Below are 23374 nucleotides of genomic sequence, written 5' to 3'. Positions count from 1 at the left end.
TTTTAAATCACTGTCTACAAAGCACCTAGCCTGGCCAATGTTCATAAAACAACTTCAAGCAACAATTAATGTATAAACCCAACAGTAATTTTAAACAGTGGGATACAAAACTATTTACCCAATAATTCCAATTTGGGAGAAAATGAAAATGCATTGAAAAAAGACCAAGAAGATATATTAATTAAGGGAAAAAGAAGTACGTATGTATCTGTTTAAAAAAGAAAAAGAAAAACACTAGATGGAAACAATAATGCAAGTGGTAACCTGTGGAGGGTAGGGGACAAGAACTTTGCAATGTGTACTTTTTTAAAAAATCCCATTTGGATTTTTGAACCATTAGAATGTATTACCTAATTTAAAATGTTAAATGTTTGCAAGACAGAAAACACTAATATTAATAGTGATTGTCCCGGAAGACTGGGACAAAGATTTTGTTTTCTACCTCCATACATTCACCAAAATTTCTACTGTGAATATGAATAGCTTTTATGATCAGAAAAACGATGTATTCTTTAGGAAAACTCTTTGGCAACTTCGAGAGTACAGTGTCCGTGGGGTTGGAGAGTGGGGCGGTGATGCGAAGGCTCCCGCTACACAGGTGACAGACGGGTTCTGTTTCGATGGGAGAGACCTGAGCACAGCACGTCGTGTCTGCTGCGGTGCAAGAACCACGAAAAGGGGAGATTCAAACATGCGAGCAGAGGGTGGGGCGAAGCGGCGCCGGGCCCCAGCGACGTCACTCCCGTGGGACCGTCCACTGCCAGGGAGGAGGACAACACTGCTCAGCTGTATTTTCTCGGACGTACGAGGGGGAAGAAGGAAATGGGGAGTGACGGTCTGTGAAGGAAGCTATGGAGCAAAGAAACCAGGAAAACGTGGACACACCCACAGGGAAAATAGTGGAACTACGAACCTCCCCGACCTTTCCCCAAGCGGGTCCCCTCGTCCTGGCGGAGCTGAGGGAGACGCGCACAGGAAAGGGCGGGGCTATGAGTACTGAGTCCGTGCGCAGATCTCGCGAGAGCTGTAGAGGGCGGAAGTACAGTTTGTTCAGGATGCGGTTCCCGGTTGCGTTGGTCCTGCTGAGCGTCGCAGCGGCGGGTAAGACCCCCCCCCGACCCCCAAAAATCTGACACTCGCCCCACAGGCAGGCCCACGATCGTCACCGTGGCTGGTCGCCATCTGAGCTTGCTTCCCTGCCCGACTCACTCTTCCAGTCGGCGTCATCCACCCCCCCCAGCCCCACCGTTTGCCTGTTGCCCGGGTCTCTTATAGCTCTGAGGGTTCCTTTTTCCCGGACCTGCCGTTCTTCAGAGCCAATTGGTTTCTCTCTTTCAGGAGCCGCGCTGCCCGTTTCTCCCCGGTCAGCCGCCGAAAAACTGCTCAGTCGGGAGAAACAAGAGATTCCAGATAAAGATTCCAACCAGCCCCCCGCGAGCCACCTGTTTGCAAAGAATGTCCACACATCCACTCTGGAAAAGCAATCCATCGAAGAGGAATTTGCCAGGTTGCATAGGCAGCGCCGGGCCACAGGAGACAACTCGGGCAGGTCAAATCAAGACCCCGAGTCCACGAAAGACGATTCTGGCAAGTCAGATCAGCACCCCCAGTCCACGAAAGAAGATTCTGGCAAGTCAGATCAGCACCCCCAGTCCACGAAAGAAGATTCTGGCAAGTCAGATCAGCACCCCCAGTCCACGAAAGAAGATTCTGGCAAGTCAGATCAGCACCCCCAGTCCACGAAAGAAGATTCTGGCAAGTCAGATCAGCACCCCCAGTCCACGAAAGAAGATTCTGGCAAGTCAGATCAGCACCCCCAGTCCACGAAAGAAGATTCTGGCAAGTCAGATCAGCACCCCCAGTCCACGAAAGAAGATTCTGGCAAGTCAGATCAGCACCCCCAGTCCACGAAAGAAGATTCTGGCAAGTCAGATCAGCACCCCCAGTCCACGAAAGAAGATTCTGGCAAGTCAGATCAGCACCCCCAGTCCACGAAAGAAGATTCTGGCAAGTCAGATCAGCACCCCCAGTCCACGAAAGAAGATTCTGGCAAGTCAGATCAGCACCCCCAGTCCACGAAAGAAGATTCTGGCAAGTCAGATCAGCACCCCCAGTCCACGAAAGAAGATTCTGGCAAGTCAGATCAGCACCCCCAGTCCACGAAAGAAGATTCTGGCAAGTCAGATCAGCACCCCCAGTCCACGAAAGAAGATTCTGGCAAGTCAGATCAGCACCCCCAGTCCACGAAAGAAGATTCTGGCAAGTCAGATCAGCACCCCCAGTCCACGAAAGACGATTCTGGCAAGTCAGATCAGCACCCCCAGTCCACGAAAGAAGATTCTGGCAAGTCAGATCAGCACCCCCAGTCCACGAAAGACGATTCTGGCAAGTCAGATCAGCACCCCCAGTCCACGAAAGACGATTCTGACAAGTCAGATCAGCACCCCCAGTCCACGAAAGACGATTCTGGCAAGTCAGATCAGCACCCCCAGTCCACGAAAGACGATTCTGGCAAGTCAGATCAGCACCCCCAGTCCACGAAAGACGATTCTGGCAAGTCAGATCAGCACCCCCAGTCCACGAAAGATGATTCTGGCAAGTCGAATCAGGACCCTCCGGCCACGAAAGATAATTCTGGCAAGTTGGAACAGGACGCCCAGTCCACGAAAGACAACTCCAACAATCCTGTGTCCAACCCATCCTCTGCTAGCAAGCTTACCAACCCTGACTTAAGCATACTAGCTGACAAAGGACAGACCTCTCTGCATGCTTCCAAATCTGAATCTGGGGAAAGAGTATTACTGGACTCTGACTCTACTTCTCCCCAACAGGAGGGAGAAGGTAAGTCTTCACAACCTGCTAAAGATGTGGAGCCAAAGGAGGCTGAGGAAGGTAATACAGAAGGTTCTCCACGCAAAGAAGAGAAAGAAGGGACACTTTTTGATTCCATGAGCAGGAAGAATGATGACCTTTATAAGGACAGCCTTGGAAGTGCGAGTGCAGAAAGCAGCCACTTCTTTGCATACCTGGTGACTGCTGCCATTCTCGTTGCTGTCCTCTATATTGCCTATCACAACAAGCGGAAGGTAAGTCAAGAATTGCCTTCAGAGAAACGGGTTAGCCTCCACCCTGAAAGTTTGGTATATGGGCCAGTATCCATCACTCATCTGCCTGTGAACACGGGATTTTAAGATAAATTTTTTTTTCCAGACCCTGGTAGGGCTCTACTCCAGTTTTCTAAGTCTTTTGTTTTCATGTCTGTTTCCTCTGAGTGCCCTTTGCTGCTGCATTAAGTGCCAATTAGTACATTATTACAGTCTGACCTGAATTGGGGTATTCTCCCATAATCTTGAACTTAGATCCTTCACAGCCTCAGAAGAAGTAGTTAGGGCATTTATCTTCCTGTTTCTACTCTCAAGAGTGCCTCATTTCTAGCTTCTTTGCTAAGCTTTTATCTTCCATCTGCAGTAGCAGAAAGAATCATTACATAATCTTCGGCATGCGTAGCAGAGAGCCCAGGCACTATCTTCTGCAGTCAGTTGAACTTCTGATTAGAAGAAAGACCAGAAATTGCATGGATACATTCATCTTTCACTTCTTAGCAGGGTTTGGTGTGAAGTAACGTCTGTGTCGTTTAGCAATCATTCCAATGATAAAAGGACTGCAGTTCTTGTTGAGCTCTAAGAATTTAGCAGTTTCTGTAGCCTGGTTCAAATTGGAGAGTTCAATTCATGATGGTCATAAAGCCTGTGGCTGTATGGAAACAGAAAAGACGTTAAGTTAAAATGGTGTGTTCCTTATTCTACATCCAACATGGAGAGTAACCTTGGGAGTGAAATGAGAGTGGTGTGGTTAAGATGAAGCAAAGTGTGGGGTAAAAGAGTACATTTGCAGCAAAGAAATAATAATTGCTTATGACTTAAAAAAGGGTAGGGGAATTCTCTAGGGAGGGGTCGGCCCATCTTTGGCTGAGTACTCTTGAGTAAATCCAGAAACTCCCACAAACTAGAGCCCAGAACAGCCTTCCTCCATCTATCATTTCCTGTTTAGCAGTATAAAGGATTCTAATGCAACTAGGCCCTGTCCTCCTTAAAATCGTTCTAATTTAAATAGGCCTCTTCAGAGTGTACTGCTCTTTGTACTGTTAGGGTTATTAACAAATGTACTATCAGGTGATTATCTCTGATTTCAGAGACTGAAGTATGTCAGTATAGAATCACTTGTTAATCATTTTCTTTTGCCGTTCCCCAGATTATTGCTTTTGTCCTGGAAGGAAAAAAATCCAAACTCCCTCGGCGGCCAAAGGCCAGTGACTACCAGCGTTTGGACCAGAAGGTAAGGGAGGAAGATCCAGGTCCATGGGAGGGAGGAGGGATATGCAGTTTTAGATGGGCCCAGCAGTGGCTTGCATTGGCGTGGCAGCAGCAGCTGGTTCTGGGGGTACTGCTACCAGCACCCTGGCCTTTTTTAGACCCCAAAGTAGAGACACCCATGTATCCATCTCTGCAGTGTTAGAACTGAACAGACCTTCAGCTGCTCAACTACAGCTCCCTCCCTTGACAGATGAGCAAACTCTGGCCCGGAAACATCATTTTTTCCCCCCTAAGTTCCCACCTCAAGTTGGTGGCAAAATCAAGGCCTAATGGCAACTCCCTAGGCTCCTGTGTTGTGCTTTTTGTACTATACCAGCACGTCACAAATTTTCATAGGCACTGTGACAGAAAGCAAAATCGGATTCACTGGGTGTGGGGTGGAGCCTATGCGCCTACATTTCTAGGAAGTTCCCAGGTGATGCCAGCTGCTGCTGGAACCACACTTCAGGGAGCAAAGCACTAGACAACACTCCCTAAAAACAAGTCCAGAAATATACAGGCCTCCAACTTCCCAGGTCAGCCCTGCTAAGCACTGCAGACTAGATTTCCTGAGTGCAGCCTTTGCGTGGAAGCAATGCCCTCCTCCCAGCCCACAGCAGCAGGAGCTGAGGCAGGCACTCCCCGGAGGCAGCTTGTTTCAGCACGAGCAGCGCACTCCTACTGCTTTGCTGCTTTCCTTTCCCTTCGTGTAGCAACAGCGAGGGCATCAGTAAAGAGTTGCTGGTGGCCCAACTGAGTTGTTCCCAGACTTCCTACAGGGAGCACAGTTCACATGTACAGCTCAGACCAGTTACAGAATAAGCCACTTAGCTCAGAACCTCTTTGCTAACTAGCCCACTTGTACGTCACCTTCCCATTATAGCCCTGGCCTAGTGCCGTCCCAGGTAACTGACTTCAAGGATTTCTGTTCCCCTTCAGTATAATATTTTTCTGGTTAAAAAAAATACTCATGTAAACAATTCAAAACAACGCATCATGTCACAAAGCAGAAGCCAGGGTTCTCAGTCCCTCCACGAAGTGTGTATCTTTCTACTGTATGTTTTATTTCAACCTAACTTTTAAAATTTTACGTGCTTTTATTGTATCAATTGCTGTTTGTATGGTGGAGGGTCAATTTGTCTTAATTCTGGGTTTGTTCCCTGAGCTGCAACTCCCATAAGGTCTTTTTTTCCCTTTGTAATCATAACAGTGAGGTGTATTCCTCTGTAAAAAGATGAACGTTACCAGTGGATTGTGTTACTCTCTTTTCAGATTTGATTTTTCTGTTTTTGAGAACCTTGTCCTCCCTGCTGATTTGTTTCTAAATCAAGAGAAATGAAGAGAAAAGTACTGTGACCAAAGAGACACCCTCTCGGGTTTATGGCAAGTCCAGGCTGCCAGAGGCGGGGGTGTTGCTTTGGTTTTTGCACCTGCACTTTGGTGACCTTGTACGCCTGTGTTCCTGTTGTTTACGCTGAGTGTGAGTAGAACCTAGCATGTGGGAACCCAGCTTTGACCAAACGGAGATCCCAGTCCTAGGCAAGCTGCTGACAACCCTCCCTTGGACCTTGGTTCTGTAGTAAAGTTACCCCTTGAAAATAGCATTGCACTCGCCACTATTTATTTTTGCAAACCGAGGAGAAAACTCTGCAGGTTGAGGTGCTTTTCTACCAAGGCATCTTACTTTGGGGGGATGTACTCTACAAAAGATGTAGACGGTGAATGCTGATGGGCAAAGGGCTACTTAGGACACAATTTTCTTTAAAGGCTTCAGCAGCAAACCAAAACAGCAGCTTTAAAAAAAGTGCTTTACTGCCTACAAATCCAATCTGTCTAGTAGTAAAGTTCTTTACGTTTTTCTGATACTTTCCTATTACTTAAGACAAAGTGAATCAACTTCCATTTGGTTGTACTGAGCATAAAACTGAATGTGGGGATTTTGGGAGTAAAGCTACTATTCCCATCACAGATTATTAAAATTACAGTTATGATGATTGAAACACTGTTCTCTCCACTCACAGTCGTAACAGGGTAAGTTCATGGCTTTATGCAGGAAAACATCTGGGAAAGTTTTGCTTTTGGTCTGCATTTTTTTCGAACGGTAACTGAGGGTAATGTTTTGAATCACGCTGTTTGAAGTTTTATTGAAATCTGTTCTGGTCATGCTATCCTATTAGAGAGAGCCTAAACAGAGTTGTTTCTGCAAAGAAACAAATAGAATAACTGATCTCAGGGAAATACAAAGGATGTGGGAAGTGAGGAGAATGTGATGAATTCTGTGCTGTTGGAGAAGTAAGTCTAAAGAAGGGGCCGTACTGTTTGTCATATTATCTTCCACCTTGCTTAAAACAGCTCATGCCTTGGAGATTTTCATTTTTGCAGGTAGCTATTTGTGGAGATAAAGAACGAATGAATACTCTTGTTGGCATCATTTTCTCTACTTGTGCACCAGTCTTACAATACTTTCCTCCAATCTGAGGAATCTTTTATCAGGCTCTTCCCTAAGACCACGGTTTTTTTTATTCCCCTTCTGTCTTCCCTTTCCCTACCTTTCCTGCTCTAGTGCTTTCCATTTCTGCCTATTACGTAGCACCTTTCCTCCAACTTTACGCTTACCCAGATTTGCCCCACACCCATTCATCCTATTTGTTATTCATTCTACTGTTCCACTTCTCCAGTAAGTGTTGTTTCCATTACCTTACCATTCTTTCTCTTCATAACCTTTACAAACTCACTTTGGTTCCTGTCTCTCTACTAAATGTTTTTCCAAAGGTTCAGATCACCAAATCCAGTGGCTTGTTCTCAAAACTTAATCTTGACCTTGATAGAATTGGACACTATTGACCATCCAAATAGAAATTCCCCTTTTGGTTTTCTTGAAGGCCGTCCTGGCATCTAAGAACTCCTTTGCCTTATCCTGTGCTTGTGCTGGTGAGGTTGAGGGCCCTCAAACGCAGGTCTCCCTATTCCTTTGTCTTCTCAGAAATGCATCCATCCTTCCTTCATCCTCTGAGTTAGTGACTCCCAGCTCTTAATTCTTGGCCTAGTTCCCAAAGAGACCCGTCCTGCTGCATGCTGAATATTTCAGCTTGGTTGTCCTATTGTCACTAAAAACTAAATTTTTCTCTTATACCAATTAAGCTGCCCCTCTCAACTGCCTAATTTCTTTAATCCTCTCCAAACTACCAAATTTTACCATTTTTATCTGTCACAGAAGTCCTATCCATTTTTAAAAAACATCTCCAGCCACAATCATTCTTTCCATTTCCCTGCTCCCTTGTCCCACACCCACCCATTTCACCTCTCCTGGATTTCATTTTCTTTTTTCAGGAGCCACCTTAATTGGTTCTTCTCCTGTCCATCATTTCTTGTGTGTGTAAAGAGATAGATTGATCTTTTTAAACTGCTCGCCCTGATGTGAAGCTTCTGTGTGTATCTCGCATGGCGTAGAGAATCAAGTGTATAGGCTCTTTAGTATTCGGGACTGCAGATGGCCACCGGCCGCCTTTCTCTGCGTCCTCGCCAGACCAGAGGCCCCTCTTGTTGGGTGCCCTTCTAGGCCTCTGGGGGTTTTTGTGCTTGCTGTGTCCTCCATTTCCTGGCTTCCCATGGTTGTTCTTGGGTTAGATGGCTTCTCTCTTCTCCTTTCCCTTACCTTCCCCAAATCTGTTTCTTCACAGCCCAGCTCAAGTTTTCCCATGTACCTTCCTAACTCCCCCACTGTGATTGGCTCTTTCCATTCTACTTCAATAGTTCTTAACAATGCCAGTCACAAATTTTGGAACCTGAGCAAAACAGGGCAGTCCGTATCTGATGTCTCTGGTCTTCCTGAGAAAACCAGGCTTACTTGTGGGATGCCGTTGGTACTGTCTGCCTAGTGACACTCCTTAGGTACTTCAGCTCAATTTCTTCTTGCAAAGGAGACATTTTCTTTGTTCAGGACATCTGGATGTGACTTAACTGAGGTCTCACACAGCTCTTTCTGGCTACTGGTTGCTGTCCATTATTGATGGATTTTGCTCATAGAGAGGAGAGCGGAAAGAAAGGTTGGTTTCGGGAACCAAGAGGGTTGGCATCAAGTGAACACATAAGTATTGTGAAATCCACATAGCTCCATGTTTGAGCCTTTGAGAAGTATCGTTTCTTATGCTGAAGGGATACAGAATTTGTTTCACTTTGGAAATTGCACTGAAGGAAATCTCTCACACCAAAGGAAAGCTTGTCTTCTGGGTAGTTGTCATTTTGAAGATAGACTATTTGAAGTATGTTTTCCTAGAGCTTGTGTGGGAGGGTGAGCTGGCTGAGGCATCTCAGGCTGGGGGTGGGGTGGGGACAAGCAATGAAGTCCGGGGAGCCATGAGGCACCCCTCTCTAGACAACTGTGTGCTTCCATTCCTGCCCCCAACTTTAGGATGAAGGGTGATTTCTATTTGGAGGAATCTATGCTTCAGCCATGGATGTTAATAGAGGAAGGAGCTTGTTTTCCGGCTAGGTTTCTGAGAATTATTTAAAGAGTTCATTTCTGGACTCAGGGGGAGTAAAAGGCTAATCTGTCTTGAAAGGCTAAGACAACTTGGAAAGACCTGACAACTAGCTAGCCATAGATTTTGACATTTCTTTTCCCATGATGGCTCTTAATGAAATATTTGGTGATGGAATTCTAAACCTCTAAAATTCTCATTTTCTTTTCCATTTCCTGTCATTTAAATAAAAAAAGGAAGCCTGTCCCCCGTTTTACAGGGTAACTTGATACATAATGCTGCACGTGTGATAAAAGTTTGAACAGGGAGGCGAGTGTGCTACACACCAGACCTTGTAGTTCTGCCATCTGTTTTCTGAAAGCTCTTGCTGGGAATGTTGTTTGGCATGGCCTTGCTTAAGTAAGGATCCTGGGAGCAGAGTTTCAGGTTTAACTTAACTGTATATCCATAGCCAAGATGGACTCTCAGCTCTGCTAGTTCCACATGTGAATTTATCCTAAATATCCCAGTTTAGAAACTCCTCTGTAAAGGGTTGAGTCTGAGCTATGTAGTTGCAAGCTGCCAACAGAGCCGCCTCCTCACGCTGATAGATATTCCTTTAATTCAAAAGTCTAGGTGTTAAATGATTGTTGACATTGTTTCCCTTCTTGTTTACCCAATTAGTAGATTGCCACTGTTTTGCAATGTTTTATATTTTCAGCCTTTTGTAACTTTAGTTACTAATTTTTTTAAAGCTTATTTGGTCTTATGATAAGTATTTTTCAGTACCTAATGTTTTACTGAGTTTCTATGAATGCTGTCTTGATGTAATTTTGTATTGTTGCACAGAAACCAAAATAAATTTCAAACATTAAAGCTGTATAACATCATTCAATTTAATATTGCGTTGAAATCTACTAAAATAAGGCCTCACATAAGTGAAAGGTCATTTTATTTATAACCTTAAGCCTTCATTCACCTTCCCATCCAACCTCCTAATATGTACCAAAAAACTGGAAATGCCATTCCCGGGCTTTGTACACATTATGTAGCTTTCCATGCGGTGTTCCTTACAACCAGGCAGCCCATATTCTAGGTGTAGGAGGTAGCTGGGCCCTTTGTCATTATTCATTTACCTCTGGTACTTGCCCTCTGCTGTATCTTTGTCCTGGGATGCGCTTGCAACCTGCTTCAACCCCAGTGAAGTCATCTTTCCAGTCCTGTGCCCTGACTGCTAACGTTACCCTCTGTGGTGTATCTTTAGAAGATAAGCCTTGAGGCTGAGGTACCCAGCTCCAGAGGGTACCTTGGTGCTGCCACATTGAGAACCAGTTTCACCCCATCATAAGGAAGACGAACCTAGGCCTGGCTGAATACGAATTGGGCATTCTAACATACTTTGCTAACTAATACAGCTTGTCATGACCCCAGTCCCCACAACCAGTGAGCCCATCACAGGCATGTCTCCACCCTCTGAAAGCGCCACTGCAACCTCTGAACCTATGCAGCTGCAACGAAAACCTTGCCAGCTTTGGACTAAAAGCTCATTGGCACCCTTTAACCTCATTAGGCACCCTTATTCCTCAACAGTGTAGAACTGCATGATAGCACTGTGAGTGCGTGAGAGAAGCCTTGGGACAACTGGATCAACCTGCTTCCACTGACCAACACTTGCAAGGGTTCTAGCCACCTGATCAAAAGAAGATTCAGTTTGGTGATTCAGTTTCTGTTAGGAGGTATGGGCTTGGGACACAGAGCCCTGCTTAATGCTATCCAAATCAGTAGCCCACATTATAAAAGGTACAAAAAATCACCCCCTGCCCCAGTTGGAAGAGCTTCAATAAAATCACTGGGATGTATGCTAGGGTTGTGTCAGACCTCCACTGAGAAATCAAAAACATGAGAGTACTTTACGTGAGCAGAAATCAATGCTGAAAGACATGATGGCTAAGTCAGAGGCTGTGCCACAGCAATGGCCAAATTCCTCTGACTCATCCCTCACTGAACTAATTATTCTTCTTCTGTGCCTGGATCCTGGAGCCCAGCTTCTGAAGGTCTAAGTACAAGTTCCGCTTCAGGATGGCGCTGCTGCACAGCAGGGCCCCTTGCAGGGCACCCATCAGCCCACAGGTGAAGATATCCTGGCCTAGGAGACAAGAACAGAGGCCCATGTGGGGGAGCAGGTGAGGGCTCTCGTGTTTATCCCTCCACGCTAGGGCCACCCAGGATGGCTTCAGATCAGACCCAGGATCCACAGCCTGCCAAGGCAGCCCAGCTCAGTGTGGGAGGCTGCAGGGAACAGCAGGACCTGGGGGCTGGGGTTGACTGCAAGGCCGAGGGGCTCAGGTTCTGGCCAAATGGGGCAGTGTACCTGTCAGGTAGAGGTTGGGGATGGGGCTTTGGGCCCTGATGGAGGCCATCACACGAGGACGCAGACGGTCCAGGTCATGGTCAGCCCCGTAGCAGGCACCCCGGGGAGCAGCCAGATAGAACTGACTGGTCAGCGGGGTTCCTCCAGTCACACTGTCCACCTAAGGGGAAAAAGCAGCCACAGGGGGGTAGTGAGACTCGGAGCTCCTCGTCTCTTCCTCGTCTGTTCTCCTTCAAGGAGCTGACGGCCTGCGTGAGTTCCCTGCCTTCTCTGGAGCTCAGTTCTGTCAGGGTGTTATTCTCCTGCCCCGAAGAAAAGGGAGAAATGGCACCAAGAGTTCTGTCACCGTAACCACAGGTTCTACCTACCTTTCCCTCCAGCTGTGGGAACAGCTTCATAACAGCCAACACAGAGGCTTCAACAAAGGAGGTTTTGAGGGCCTCATAATCGCTGCTTCGCTTTCCCTTTGGCTCCTCCCGCCACTGTTCAAACCACTCGTAGGAGGTGGGCACCAACACAATCACTGTGGACCGGTCTGTGGATGCAGAGCCAGAGTTACCGCTGCTCAGCCCCGCCCGCCCCCTGTCCCCAGGACCCTAAGCCTCACCTGGGAATCGGTCCTCCCAAGTCGGGTCCTTGGCTGACGGGGAAGTAATGAAGAGGAGGGGTATATGTGCTGCCGCCTTTTCCCTGGGCATAGACAGGTAGCGCTCCATCCTGGGGATGAGAGGAAGGTGGCTGCCCAGCGCAAGGCCTTGTCCTCAACCACTAGCACCACCCCAGGGACCGGCCATCCCCCACATGCCCCAGGGATGAAGCTGAGGTACAGCCTAGGTGGGAAAAAGCCCTCCCAGGAGTCAATTTGTGGCCACTTCCTCCCATTCCATATCCTGCTGCGGATTCCCCAGTGTCCGGGGAGGAAGTGGGGGCCCTGGGCTGTGGGCTCATGCCAACACCCTCTCCCCCCACATGCACACACGCCTTACGCCTGGTCCATGTCCGTGTCATAATAAATGTAGTGGTTGGTGGACGGCAGCCCCAAGTCCTTCTTGGTGCCTCGCAAGCAGATGAAGACAGAGAGCATGCCCAGGCCCGGCCGCACCATCGCCAGTTGTTTCTTCACACCTGCCAAAGAGAGCTGGTGAGGGCGCATGCACTGTGGCCAGCAATGGCCACTCCCCGCCCCAGGAGAGCCTGCGGAGGCCTGCTCACTGTGTCAGCGGCCTGTCCTCAGCTGCCAGCCTAGCGCTCAGGCCATTTTTATGTTGTTTCAACACTGACTTAGCAGGGGCCTGCTCTTCCATCTCCTGCCTGTGAAGGACACAACCCCAGACTCGTTCTTCCACTTCCACCCACTTCTGCTCCAAGCGCCTTCAGAAGCCCACGCTCCACAAGCTGGCTCATAGCACCTGCAGGACCGTCCCAGGCTAACTGCCTCCAATCGCCCCCTAATGTCTTTAAGCTGGGAGTGGATGACTGCGCTTCACGCTAGAAAGACCACAGAAGTGAACAGTAGTTTGTTATAAGTCTTGATTTCAGTATTAACTTTAATATCAGCCATCTCATGAATGATTGTACATAATTCTTAATGGGCTACAGTCAGTACAAAGCCTCCAAAAGGTAAGCAGTGCGGGTGAACAAAGACAAACGGCATTCTTGGCCCGACGTTACCGGTGGGATTCTGCTGGGGAGGAGGGAAGAGTACTAGGGAGGAGGGCCACAGCCATCTGATGTCCCCACCCAAGCAGCTGGCCTTGCTCACCTCTCAACAAATCACTCCGGACCAGTTTGGAGTGCTCCCACAAATGCTTATCCTTTGTTCCCATTCCCATGTCCATCTCCAGCACCTGCTTGAGGGACAACACTGGCTGCTGTGCTTAGTTCATTTAACAACTATTTGTTGAGGACCTGAAATGTGCTGACTCCTCTCTAGGCCCTAGGGATGCTGCAAGGAATCCAATATGCTGCCTGTCTACTGGAAAAGACTTTCCCGACAGCCGTGGGAGGCTCACAGAAGCTGCAAAGAACTGAGTGCTATGGGTAGCGTGGCCATAAAATTGATCATCCAGAACAGGCCACTTTTCAGAGCAGGAGGGGGCGTTATAACAATCACAGTAGGAGAACGGGATTCCCAGACACCCCGCTATGGGAGCACACCGAGGACGGAAGGAGAATGGAAGTTTCCACAGCCTCAGGAAGGAGCAGTGGACTGCCCTGGAGCCACACGAGCACCTTATCACCTGGGTAATCACACTGCGGGCACTCCGTCTCGGGGTGAGGGGGGGTGAGGTGGGCATAGACAGAAGAGAACCAGGGGACCAGGAGTAAAACCCCCTAGGTCTTCAGAGGCTCCTTGGAACAGCAACGACCTCCACCTGTCCCCTGCTTTCCCTTTCCCCAGCTAGAAGGAAGAGGTCCAGGAACCACATACCTGCCAGAAAAATATAACCTGGGTCCCAAACAGGGCACAATGATATCAAGCCTTTCTTCTCCATGCCAGCCTTCTCTTACTGATATTGTCAGACCCATCTTTGTCACTCCAAAAATTTCCTCTCCAAACCATCCTGTCACCTCCACAGAGCTCAGCAATGGGATGTAAGAAAAGCACCCCCATCCACAAAGGCTCCCTCTACCTGACCATCCCCCCCTCCACCCGCAGCTCCACCTGGCACCGCCTGTCCCAAAGGCCAGTGGATATCTGCTTCCCATCTCTGAGAGGTAGAACTATGAAAATCTCCCCTCCCAAACAGTTGGAAACAAAGAAGTCCCAGCACTGGGGTTTCTGAGTTAAGCATCATCCCTGCCACTGCCTGAAATGTTCCCAAACTAGGAGTCATCTGAGGCAGCACCCAACTCCCCACCCAAGGGGACAATCAGTCCTTCGGCCAGGTGGAAACTGGTGCCATTAGCTTGTTCAGGGCTGAGCTACATAAGAGCAGTGAAAGCTATAACCGTACAGTGAAGGAAGGCAAACTGAACAGGTAACATGGAGAGAAGGCAGTCCTGGGTGGGACTCTGGGACCTGTCACAGGACAGCATCAGGGGTCAGAGGTCCTGGGATAGAGGAAGGCAAAGTCCTCCAGTCGATCGCCCAGCCCCACCCCTGCCCTGCACTGGGCACTCGGCCTCAGCCCACGCAGCTCACCCAGCCTGAGAGGAGGACTTCGGTTCGCTGGCAGCAGATGCTGGGCCTCAGGAGTGAAAAGGCTGGTTTTCGGTAGAACACATCTTATACCCTACGGACAATTACAACTGCCACCCACCCTCTCCCCGAGTGAGGAAATCCAGGACCTCACTTTTCTATTGAACCATTCTGCTGCCCACCTTCCCCAGCTCCTCAAACAGCAGCTACGGTGCCCACTCGGGTGGGGAACCCCTTCCACTGCTCTCTGGGCTCCTCCTCCATGTGTTTCCATTCAACCGCATCTTGAGCTGCTCCCTTCTTTCCTGCCTTAGCCAGAGGCCTTTATCTAGACCCCCTCTCTCTTACCCTCCTGGATTACTAGTCCCCTCCTGGCCAGCAGCCGCCTTTTCTCAGGTCACTCCAGTAGCTTCGAGTTACACAATGGCCTAAAGTCCATTTCATTACCTTACTTGGGCTCAGCCACTTTGTTCCTCAGGGCTCCTTGTCGTGAGTCCTTTTCTCTGGAAGCCCCACGCTTCTCAGCCCAGAGGGGTCCATCAGCCCAGGCTTTTGAGTCAGACACACCAGCATTCCTATTTCAGCTTTGCCACTCTCAGCAAGGCGACCTCGGGAAGTTACTTCACCTGCATAGCCTCAGTTTCCCCAGCCATAAACATTAGGGTGATGACGGCCCTCTCCCGGGTGGCTATGAGGATCAAATGCAGTGATCCTTAGGTTCGCTGGCAGCCGACAAAGGTAAAGCCTCGCCCACAGACCTTCCCAGGGCCACCGATAAATATGCCTACCTCCCCGTCCTCAAAACCAGGCTTTTTTTCTCCCCCCAAACACAGCCTGTCCGAGATGACTGCATTGAGGCTTATTGCTACCGGACGCTCAGATTTTGGGCAGAGTTTAAGAAACAGATGAAACCCAAGAGGGTATTCCTGCAGCCTCGGCCCCAATAAGGAGCTGGTCCCTGAAAGAGGCAGAAAAATATAAACTTGGGTCCCAAGTAAGGCACACAACAGTTATATCATCATCTCTTCTCCATGCCAGCCTTAGCTTCCACTACTGATAATGTCAGACCAGTCTTCCCCACTCAAACTGAGAAATTAAGGAAGGAAGCAGGATTCACATCACAAACTTAGTGAAAACCCAACAAGTGTTCCATTAGGATTCTGTCATTAACCATCATTAACCATTAGGGAGATGATCTAATATCTAGGGAAACTGGAAATGGGCAACTTGGAATGGAAACTTAAAAGAGGGAGGGTTGGGCAGCTGGTGGCTCAGTTGGTTAGAGCGCGAGCTCTCAACAAGGTTGCCGGTTTAATTTCCACATGGGATGGTGGGCTGTGCCCCCTGCAACTAAAGATTGAAAACAGCGACTGGACTTGGAGCTGAGCTGTGCCCTCCACAACTAGATGGAAGGACAACGACTTATAGCTGATGGGCCCTGGAGAAACACACTGTACCCCAATATTCCTCAATAAAATAATTTATAAAAAAAAAAAAAGAGGAAAGGGAAAAGTGGTTGAGGTTACAAGGGGAAGGGGGTACATATGCCAAGAATGAAAACACTAAGGACCAAAGGGTCTTTGGGGGTGACGTGACCAGAGGAAGTTGTTTCCCAACCCCCACACAGAGGCCTTGCTGGGAACAGATGTTATAGACCAGTGTGCTTACCTTTTCTACTAAGGACAGTCAAAGGGCTGCCATCACCCCAGGGAAACCATCAGCCAAGCTGAGCAAGATTGCTCTAGAGCAGCAACGCTGGGGAACTTGGGAGAGAGCTACACAGCCCAGCCCTTTACCTGGCAGACAGCGGGCGTTCTCTGGCAATAAGTACTCGTAGGTATTGAACAGTCCTGCGTCAGAGATCACAATGGGGCAATAGATGTTCACCAGCTCTTGACCCTTCTTCACACTGACACCTGCAGGCACAAGAGTTGGGCGGAGGTTCTGTGCGCTTTAGGAGAAAAAGAAAGGCCCATATGCCACACAGGTCTCTCTCCTCTTCATTTTCTCACTCCCGGGCATCTAGTCCACCTAGGGCCAGGCGGGCAGGCCCCAGGCAAAAATGCAAAGTAAGTGAAACTCCCAAGTCTTTATCAGCTTTCCACGATCTTGTCCCTGCTGTGTGGCCACCTCTGACCACTAAGCTATTAGGTACAACCATATGAAACACCTGGTAGTCAACCATTTTTTACCTATAAAAACAGCACTTTCTGATGGTTCAACATAATAGTTTCAGATGTCTGTATACACTCAGCTCTTTCAGACCTCTGTGCCTTTGCACCTTCTGTTCCCCCTGCCTAAAATAACCTCCCCCAACCTCTGGCTAGCGTCTTCTGACCCTTTATGACCTCTGCCTTCCCTCTGAGGCCTTCCCTGTTCCACCATCCTTTATTTCATCTCCAGTTTTAGTATGTGCCTCTATATGGTATTTAAATTCTATCACACTGATCTTCCCTATGAGACCGGAAACTTCTTGAGTTAGAGACTAAGACTTGTCTTTTTCTTTCCATATTTTAAAACCTAGCACATGAAAAACACAAATAAATATATGCTGAACTGAATTTAATTGAACTGATAAACCCACCCTGCTTCATGGACCCCGTTAGGCTGGAAGTAGAACTTGCTCACAAATACGAGAGAAAAATTTCACATCACTGACAACTTCTCTTACCACTGGCAACTTCTAGTCTCTTCTACAAATGTGTTCTCAGAGGTAGCTGATGGCCTCTTCTCACTCGCCTTTTTTACTTTTTTTGTGTGTGCACTGGGCCACCCATTCACCACCTCCTCCTTGAAAGGTTCCTCTGGTGAATTCACCGTCACACCAGCCGTATTTTATTCAGGTCTCGCTCTCTGTTCCCTTCTCTGATGCTTCTTATGCACCCATGAGTGATGGATGGCCTGTTCTGTTTACCAGAGTTCTTCCTGGCATGGACCCTCCCCGGTGCAATTTGGACTCTCTGTGCAGGTAACAGCAAAGACCTGAGCCAGGATCATGAGATTCTAGGCCCCACTCTGCCATTTACAGGTTGAGGGCAGGGTATCCTGCTGGCCTCCACACTGCCCTGGGGAGTGCCCAGGTTACTTATTCATTCCATTAGTCACTGAACAAACACTTATTGAGCCTCTATTATGTGCTAAAATCTATAGAATTAAAGATGAAAAGATACAGCCCTACACTCAAGATAGTTATGGATTACTGGATAACTATTCTTATCTACTGAATAAATGATTAAATACTGTCCTTTGGAAACCATGCAACCCTTTATCCTTCGTGTGTCCTCTTTACCTCCAGACCAACCTCTCTCCCCGAGCCCTGCTCTGGGGCAGACTCCAGCCTTTGAAAACTCCCATGAGGAAGTCAGTTCTTCTACACCTTCTGCCCTCAGTGCTTTCTTTTCTCTGCACCCCAGGTCTCTCCCACCCCAGCCCAGGGTCCGTGAAGCACGATGTGGGACTCTCACCACATGCTTTCCCAGCTGAGTCCAGCAGCACACTCTGCACAGTGGCCCTCGTCAGGACAGCGCCTCCGGCCCGCTGAATCACAGGGATGGTGTGAAAGGCGATTTCACTGGAACCCCCTCGGGGATAAAAGGCTCCTTGTACATAGTGGTCAACCAGCAGAGCATGCATGGAAAAGCTGGTGTGGCCAGGGGTCACGCCTACGGAAGGAAGGAAGGGGTGAGGAGGCAAGAGCAGGCAGCAGCACCACTCAGAAAGGAACATGGACTCCTGTCGGAAAACATGCAGCCTGAGTCTATCCATCCCAAGGTTCGAATGATCCCCAGGGCTCAGAGCAGCCAGAAAGTCAGTTTCCATGCAAATACAGGGTACTTCACAGATCTTGGGGCCAGTGGGAATATCCTCCCTGCAAACTGCCATGCTGCCAAGACCAGGGAGGACGGTGCTGGTTGAGAAGGAAAATCATCCAGAGTGTGGATGAAGGGAGTTTTTACCAGGGAGTCCAGCAAGTAGGTAGGCAGACTTCTCATCCGTACACTCCAGAGGGTCTAGAGTTCACACTGCTTCATCTCCATCAGCCAAGCACATTCAGGAAGAAAGACTGAGGACCGGGAGGGCAGCACCTCCTCCCCCAGGAGCGGCCCACGGCCCACCGCCCGTACCCACCATAGGTGGGGAAGATGTAGCTGAGAACCGCCTGGAGCTCTGGGGAGGCTGGCAGCTGCCGCAGGGTCTCAGCCAGGCTCTGGGTGGATGCGCGAAGGAACGGGGAGAAACGGGTGAGCAGCCCACACTTGCTGAGGAACTGAGCCAGGGGCAACGGGATGATCTTCAACAAGAGGCCATGAATGGCTCCCCTGGCTACCGTCTGGAGAAGGAAAAAAGCAGGAGGGACAGGTCTCAATTCTAAAACTGCTGTGACAGAATCACCGTTCCAACAGCCTGCACCAGCAGAAGGCCGGGCAGCACTTTAGCCCTGGCTGAACTTGTCTGAATTGGGGTTTTTAAAAATCTGTACTCTGAATTTTTCCCATTCAACACTCATATGAACGTTTTTGCTTTTCAGTTTCCTGTCCAAATTCCTTTTGAAAAATCCCAATCTGGTCTCAGGTGAAGTTAAAAAAAAAAAAAAAAAAAAAAAAAAAAAGGCTAGGCATCTGACCACACAGCAGCCAGCCTGGTCAGGGAGGAGAGCAAGGCGCCCCCTAGACGCCAGAGTGAGAGTGGCAGCTGCTGAGCCCAGGCTCCAGGGGCACAGAGGCCAAATACAGTGGGGGCTGAGTTCAGGAGACACGACTGTTCCTCCCCTCCTGCCTTCCCCACCATTTACTCCACTAATGAAGAAGGTCACCCATTAGGAATAAACAGGATTCTCGGCATGTCCATGTTACCTTAACCAGCTTCATATAGTTGTCAATGGCAGCTTCCTCCTGGGGAAACTTCTCCTTCAGACCCTGAATGTAGGCTTTCTCCCCACTATACATGGGGAACTCCTTTCGGCCATTGGGTCCTTCTAGTACCATGATGTCAAAGGGAGAGGACAAGCCAACCCAGTCCAGTTGCCCCTCAGTGATCTGGTCCAAGATAAAACGGCCAAAGCTGCCTTCCTGCATGTGCCCAACATAATGGATTCCTGTTGGGAGACAGACAAACAAGGTATCTTAGAGATAAGGGTATTGAGCCCTGGAAAGGTGGACAAGGAAGCAAGGTGAGAGAGGTTGTCCTACATAGCTGAATTCAGACCCAGAGAAGACTACCCACCATTGCTGTAGGGAGGAGTTAGAGCAGAAGCCATCAAATCCCTGCCCAGTTCAGCTCCCAGTGAGTATGGCTGTCAGACAAGGAAAGGGGTGCCCACAAAGATAGGGCCTCCAAAACAAAAGAAACGGCCGAGATCATCCCATAATGGCTGCTCCAAGCCTCCTGAAGATAGAGCCATGCTCCCAACCCTTTGCCACATAAACCTTACCTGTGTCAAATTCAAGACCATCCTGTCCAAAGGTATGACAACAGCCTCCTGCCTTGGTATGTTGTTCCAGAACCAGGACTCGCTTGCCAGCTTTGGCCAGAATCGCAGCTGCAGCCAGGCCACCAAAGCCACTGCCAATCACCACCACATCCAGCTTCTCTGGTACTCGACTAGCTGAGAAAGCTGCAACAGAGGGAAGAGGTGGAGGGTGGGCTTCTCAGGCAGGGGCAGCAAGAGTAAAGATATGGAAACCAAAAAAGACTTCTCTAGCTTCTACAATGCTAGAAAATTCTAGAACAGTTTGGCACAGAGCTTGTTAGGACATCCCAAACATTTTACCTGGGAAATGTTCAGGACCAGCCAGGCAGATTAAACAAAGGGATTTGGTTTGATCTGAACTGGTTTAACCAAAGCTATTATGTACCTGTGGATTTTTCCTACTTTCAAAAACAGGAGGAATCAGTAAACTACCAGGGGTGCCAAAAAAATGTATACACATGACTTGTGTTCATCTTTTGTTATTGGCATATAGAGTATTACAATTTTAATACAATTTTTTTCCTTTCTTAAAATGTGCATATATATTTTTTGGCACCCTCTGTATTATAGGAACAAAAACAAAAAGTTGACAACAATGCAGGCTGAGAACCCTAAGTGCAGCCAGAGAGACAGCTAGGGAAGAGAGAAAACAAGGAGATGGGGACAGGAGGAGAGTGTCATGGGGCAGATTGCTGGCTCATGGAACTGTCCATTGACAAGCCGGTTATCTTTGGAAAATGCAGGGTCTGCAGGCACCAGTGGAGCAGCCTGGTGGGGTGATGGTTCTTCAAGAACCTGATGCAGAGACTTGGGGCAGGACCAAGCTGCTCAGAGGCTGCTACTCTGAAAAATCAGCACCACCCCCTCACATCCGGGAAGTCTGGAGGTGGGGCTGAGGGGAGCAGCACCTAAACAAGACAAAACTGGACAGCTCCAGGTGCTATATGGGCACTTCCAACACAAACTCTGTTCTTTGAAGATTATTCTCAACTGAGATTAGGAATTTTTCAAGCTGCATGAGAACTTGGTAAACTTTTAACTTCTCACACGTTCTTAGAAAGACATATGGTGAAAAATACATTTTATATCACAACCCAGAATATATGTGAGTATATAATATAAATACCTGAAACAACAGTTTCATAATACAGTACTTACCAGAACTATATGTGTGGTGTAATCAAACAATATGGTGAATGTTTAACTTTTTAAAATATCATTATACTAAAAGACACATTGCCATTAATCCCCCTCAAAATACTCCCTCTCACTTCAACCACACTTATCCCATTGTTCTTGCCACTTTCTGAAGCAGTTCTGAAAGTCCTCTTTCGTGAGTGTCTTTAGTTGCGCTGTCGTGGCTGCTTCGATGTCCTGAATCATTTTGACTTTGGGGAAGAGCCAGAAGTTGCACGGTGTCAGATCCAGTAAATAAGGTGGATGAGGACACACTATAATGTTTTTATTGGACAGAAATTGCCAAATTAGAAGCGATGTGTGACATGGAGCCTTGTGATGATGGAGGATGATTTACAACACACTTTAAAACACATCTTCTCTCAACCGTAGCTCACACCCAAACAAGTTGAAACTTGTCACATACTGTTACTGAGGTTCAATGGGTGCTTCACATACTGAAGATCCCTGCCTTTCTCTTGGACGGCACTCAGCAGCAGCATTCACCGTATCTTTTGATAACAACGGAAAGCCTCCATGTCACACATGGCTTCTGGTACAGCAATTTCTGTCAAATAAAAACATTATGGTGTGTCCTCATCCACCTTATTCACCAGATCTGGCACCATGTGACTTCTGCCTCTTCCCCCAAAGTCAAAATGACCATGAAAGGTAAATGTTTTGAATCTATTCAAGGACATCGAGGGAGCCACAACAGCGCAACTAAAGATACTCAAGAAAGAAGACTTCCAGAACTACTTCAGAAAGTGGCAAGAATGATGTGACAAGTGTGTTCGAAACAAGGGGGGGGTATTTTGAGGGGGATTAATGGCAATGTGTCTTTTGTCGTAATACATTTTTTAAAATTTAAACATTCACCATATTTTCTGATCATACCGCATATGGTGCATTCTGATATTTTCTATTCTACTGCATTGAAAATACTAGTTATGGGGGCTGGCCTGGTGGCTCAGGCGGTTGGAGCTCCGTGCTCCCAACGCTGAAGGTTGCAGGTTCAATTCCCACATGGGCCAGTGCCAGATGGCTCAGTTGTTTGGAGCGCGGGCTCTCACCCACAAGGTTGCCAGTTCAACTCCCACAAGGAATGGTGGGCTGCGCCTCCTGCAACTAACAACGGGCGACTGGACCTGGAGCTGAGCTGCGCCCTCCACAACTAAGATTGAAAGAACAACAACTTAACTTGGAAAAAGTCCTGGAAGTACACACTGTTCCCCAATAAAGTCCTGTTCCCCTCCCCCGCCAAAAAAAAGAAAATGCTACTTGCAACCCACTAACTTGATTTCATGACCCACTAATAGATCACAATTTGGTCTGAAAAAGTTAAATTAGTCATCTCATTTTTAGAACACCTTAAGTAAGTGGAATGACTTGTTAATGGTTACACAGTAAATCAATGACAGAGTCCAAACTAAAACTCTGATCTCAGAAGTTCAGACTAATAGTCCTTCCACTTAGAACTGTGTAGCAAGACTTGTCACAGCATTCTAAAATTTTCAAGTGAGAGGGACCCTGGAGATCAAACGGGATCTTTTTTTTTTTTTTTTTTTTTTTTTTTTTTTTTTTTTAAGCAGCAGAACTCTTTCAACCTCAGAAGTAACCCCAAAATATGTTTTAAAGCTGACAGTGGATGTACTCTTCTGGTTGACAGAAGAGCGGGTTCTGAGCCTGAGGCACCCTCAAAACTTTGAGCCTCTCCCAAAGTTCAACCCTATGAGTTGACACCACGCAGAAGTAGTCAAATCACTTGATGGGCAAAACATAATTTCCTATACAGGTTGAAAGAGACTTTTGTACAGCTCCCCAACGCCCCAGAGCACGTGATAGGGTAAGTAGGGGAAAGATCTCTTGTTATCTGTCACTTTTGTTAATGTTGCCACGGTCATATTAAGTGACCTCGGCACGCCAAGGACGGTTCCTACACCCATGGGTCCACTATTCTCCAGCCTGCCCAGGCGAAGGCTCTCGTCGGTGGCGGACAATAAAGCGGGGCGCCTCTACGAGGAAGCAAGCCCTCCCAGCACTTTACATATGGGGAAACTGAGGCCCAGGTAGGGCACTGGCTAGCCCTGCCAAAAAGAAAAGGCAAACATTCGAGGATGCCGGAGCGCAGCCTCGGACCCCAAGGTCCCTCCCGCTGACCTTGTTTGAGAACCGCCTTCCGTGTCTCTTTGTCGGTCACCAGGGACGCGGGTGGCCGTTTGACGTCCTCGGAGAAGGGGTTCGGGGAGCTGCTTGCGAACAGTTCCCGGTAAACTTTGTGGAGGACGGCCAGCAGCAGCACCGCCAGCAATACCAGCAGGAGCCACATGGCGCCGGGTCCGAGGACTGGGTTCGTGCCGACGGCGCCAAGCCTTGTGGCCGTGGGTCCGCCCAGTTTATTTG

The 23374-nt window shown here is 48.1% G+C and overlaps 2 protein-coding genes across 2 annotated transcripts; one reads left to right on the top strand and one right to left on the bottom strand.

Annotated features, from left to right (window-relative positions):
* The first annotated feature begins 751 nt into the window (after positions 1 to 751).
* TGOLN2 (trans-golgi network protein 2) lies at positions 752 to 9697 on the top strand. Its single transcript, XM_019714539.3, has 4 exons — positions 752 to 1101; positions 1339 to 3086; positions 4252 to 4335; positions 5625 to 9697. The coding sequence occupies exons 1-4, from the start codon at positions 852 to 854 to the stop codon at positions 5628 to 5630; spliced, it is 2088 nt and encodes a 695-aa protein (XP_019570098.3). The 5' UTR covers positions 752 to 851; the 3' UTR covers positions 5631 to 9697.
* On the bottom strand, positions 9684 to 23300 carry RETSAT (retinol saturase). Its single transcript, XM_019714533.3, has 11 exons — positions 23132 to 23300; positions 19757 to 19939; positions 19179 to 19420; positions 18454 to 18655; positions 17790 to 17987; positions 16122 to 16241; positions 12170 to 12308; positions 11791 to 11900; positions 11552 to 11718; positions 11184 to 11343; positions 9684 to 10958 (listed from the first exon to the last, which is right to left on the bottom strand). Exons 1-11 carry the CDS (start codon positions 23298 to 23300, stop codon positions 10819 to 10821), a joined length of 1830 nt encoding a protein of 609 aa, XP_019570092.3. The 3' UTR covers positions 9684 to 10818.
* Positions 23301 to 23374: the final 74 nt, after the last annotated feature.

Source organism: Rhinolophus sinicus, chromosome 2 (genome assembly GCF_057876585.1).
Source record: "Rhinolophus sinicus isolate RSI-liver-muscle chromosome 2, RSI-T2T, whole genome shotgun sequence".
NCBI lineage: Eukaryota > Metazoa > Chordata > Mammalia > Chiroptera > Rhinolophidae > Rhinolophus > Rhinolophus sinicus.
Note: the sequence above shows the minus strand (reverse complement) of the source record. Positions and strands in the feature narration are given on the sequence as shown.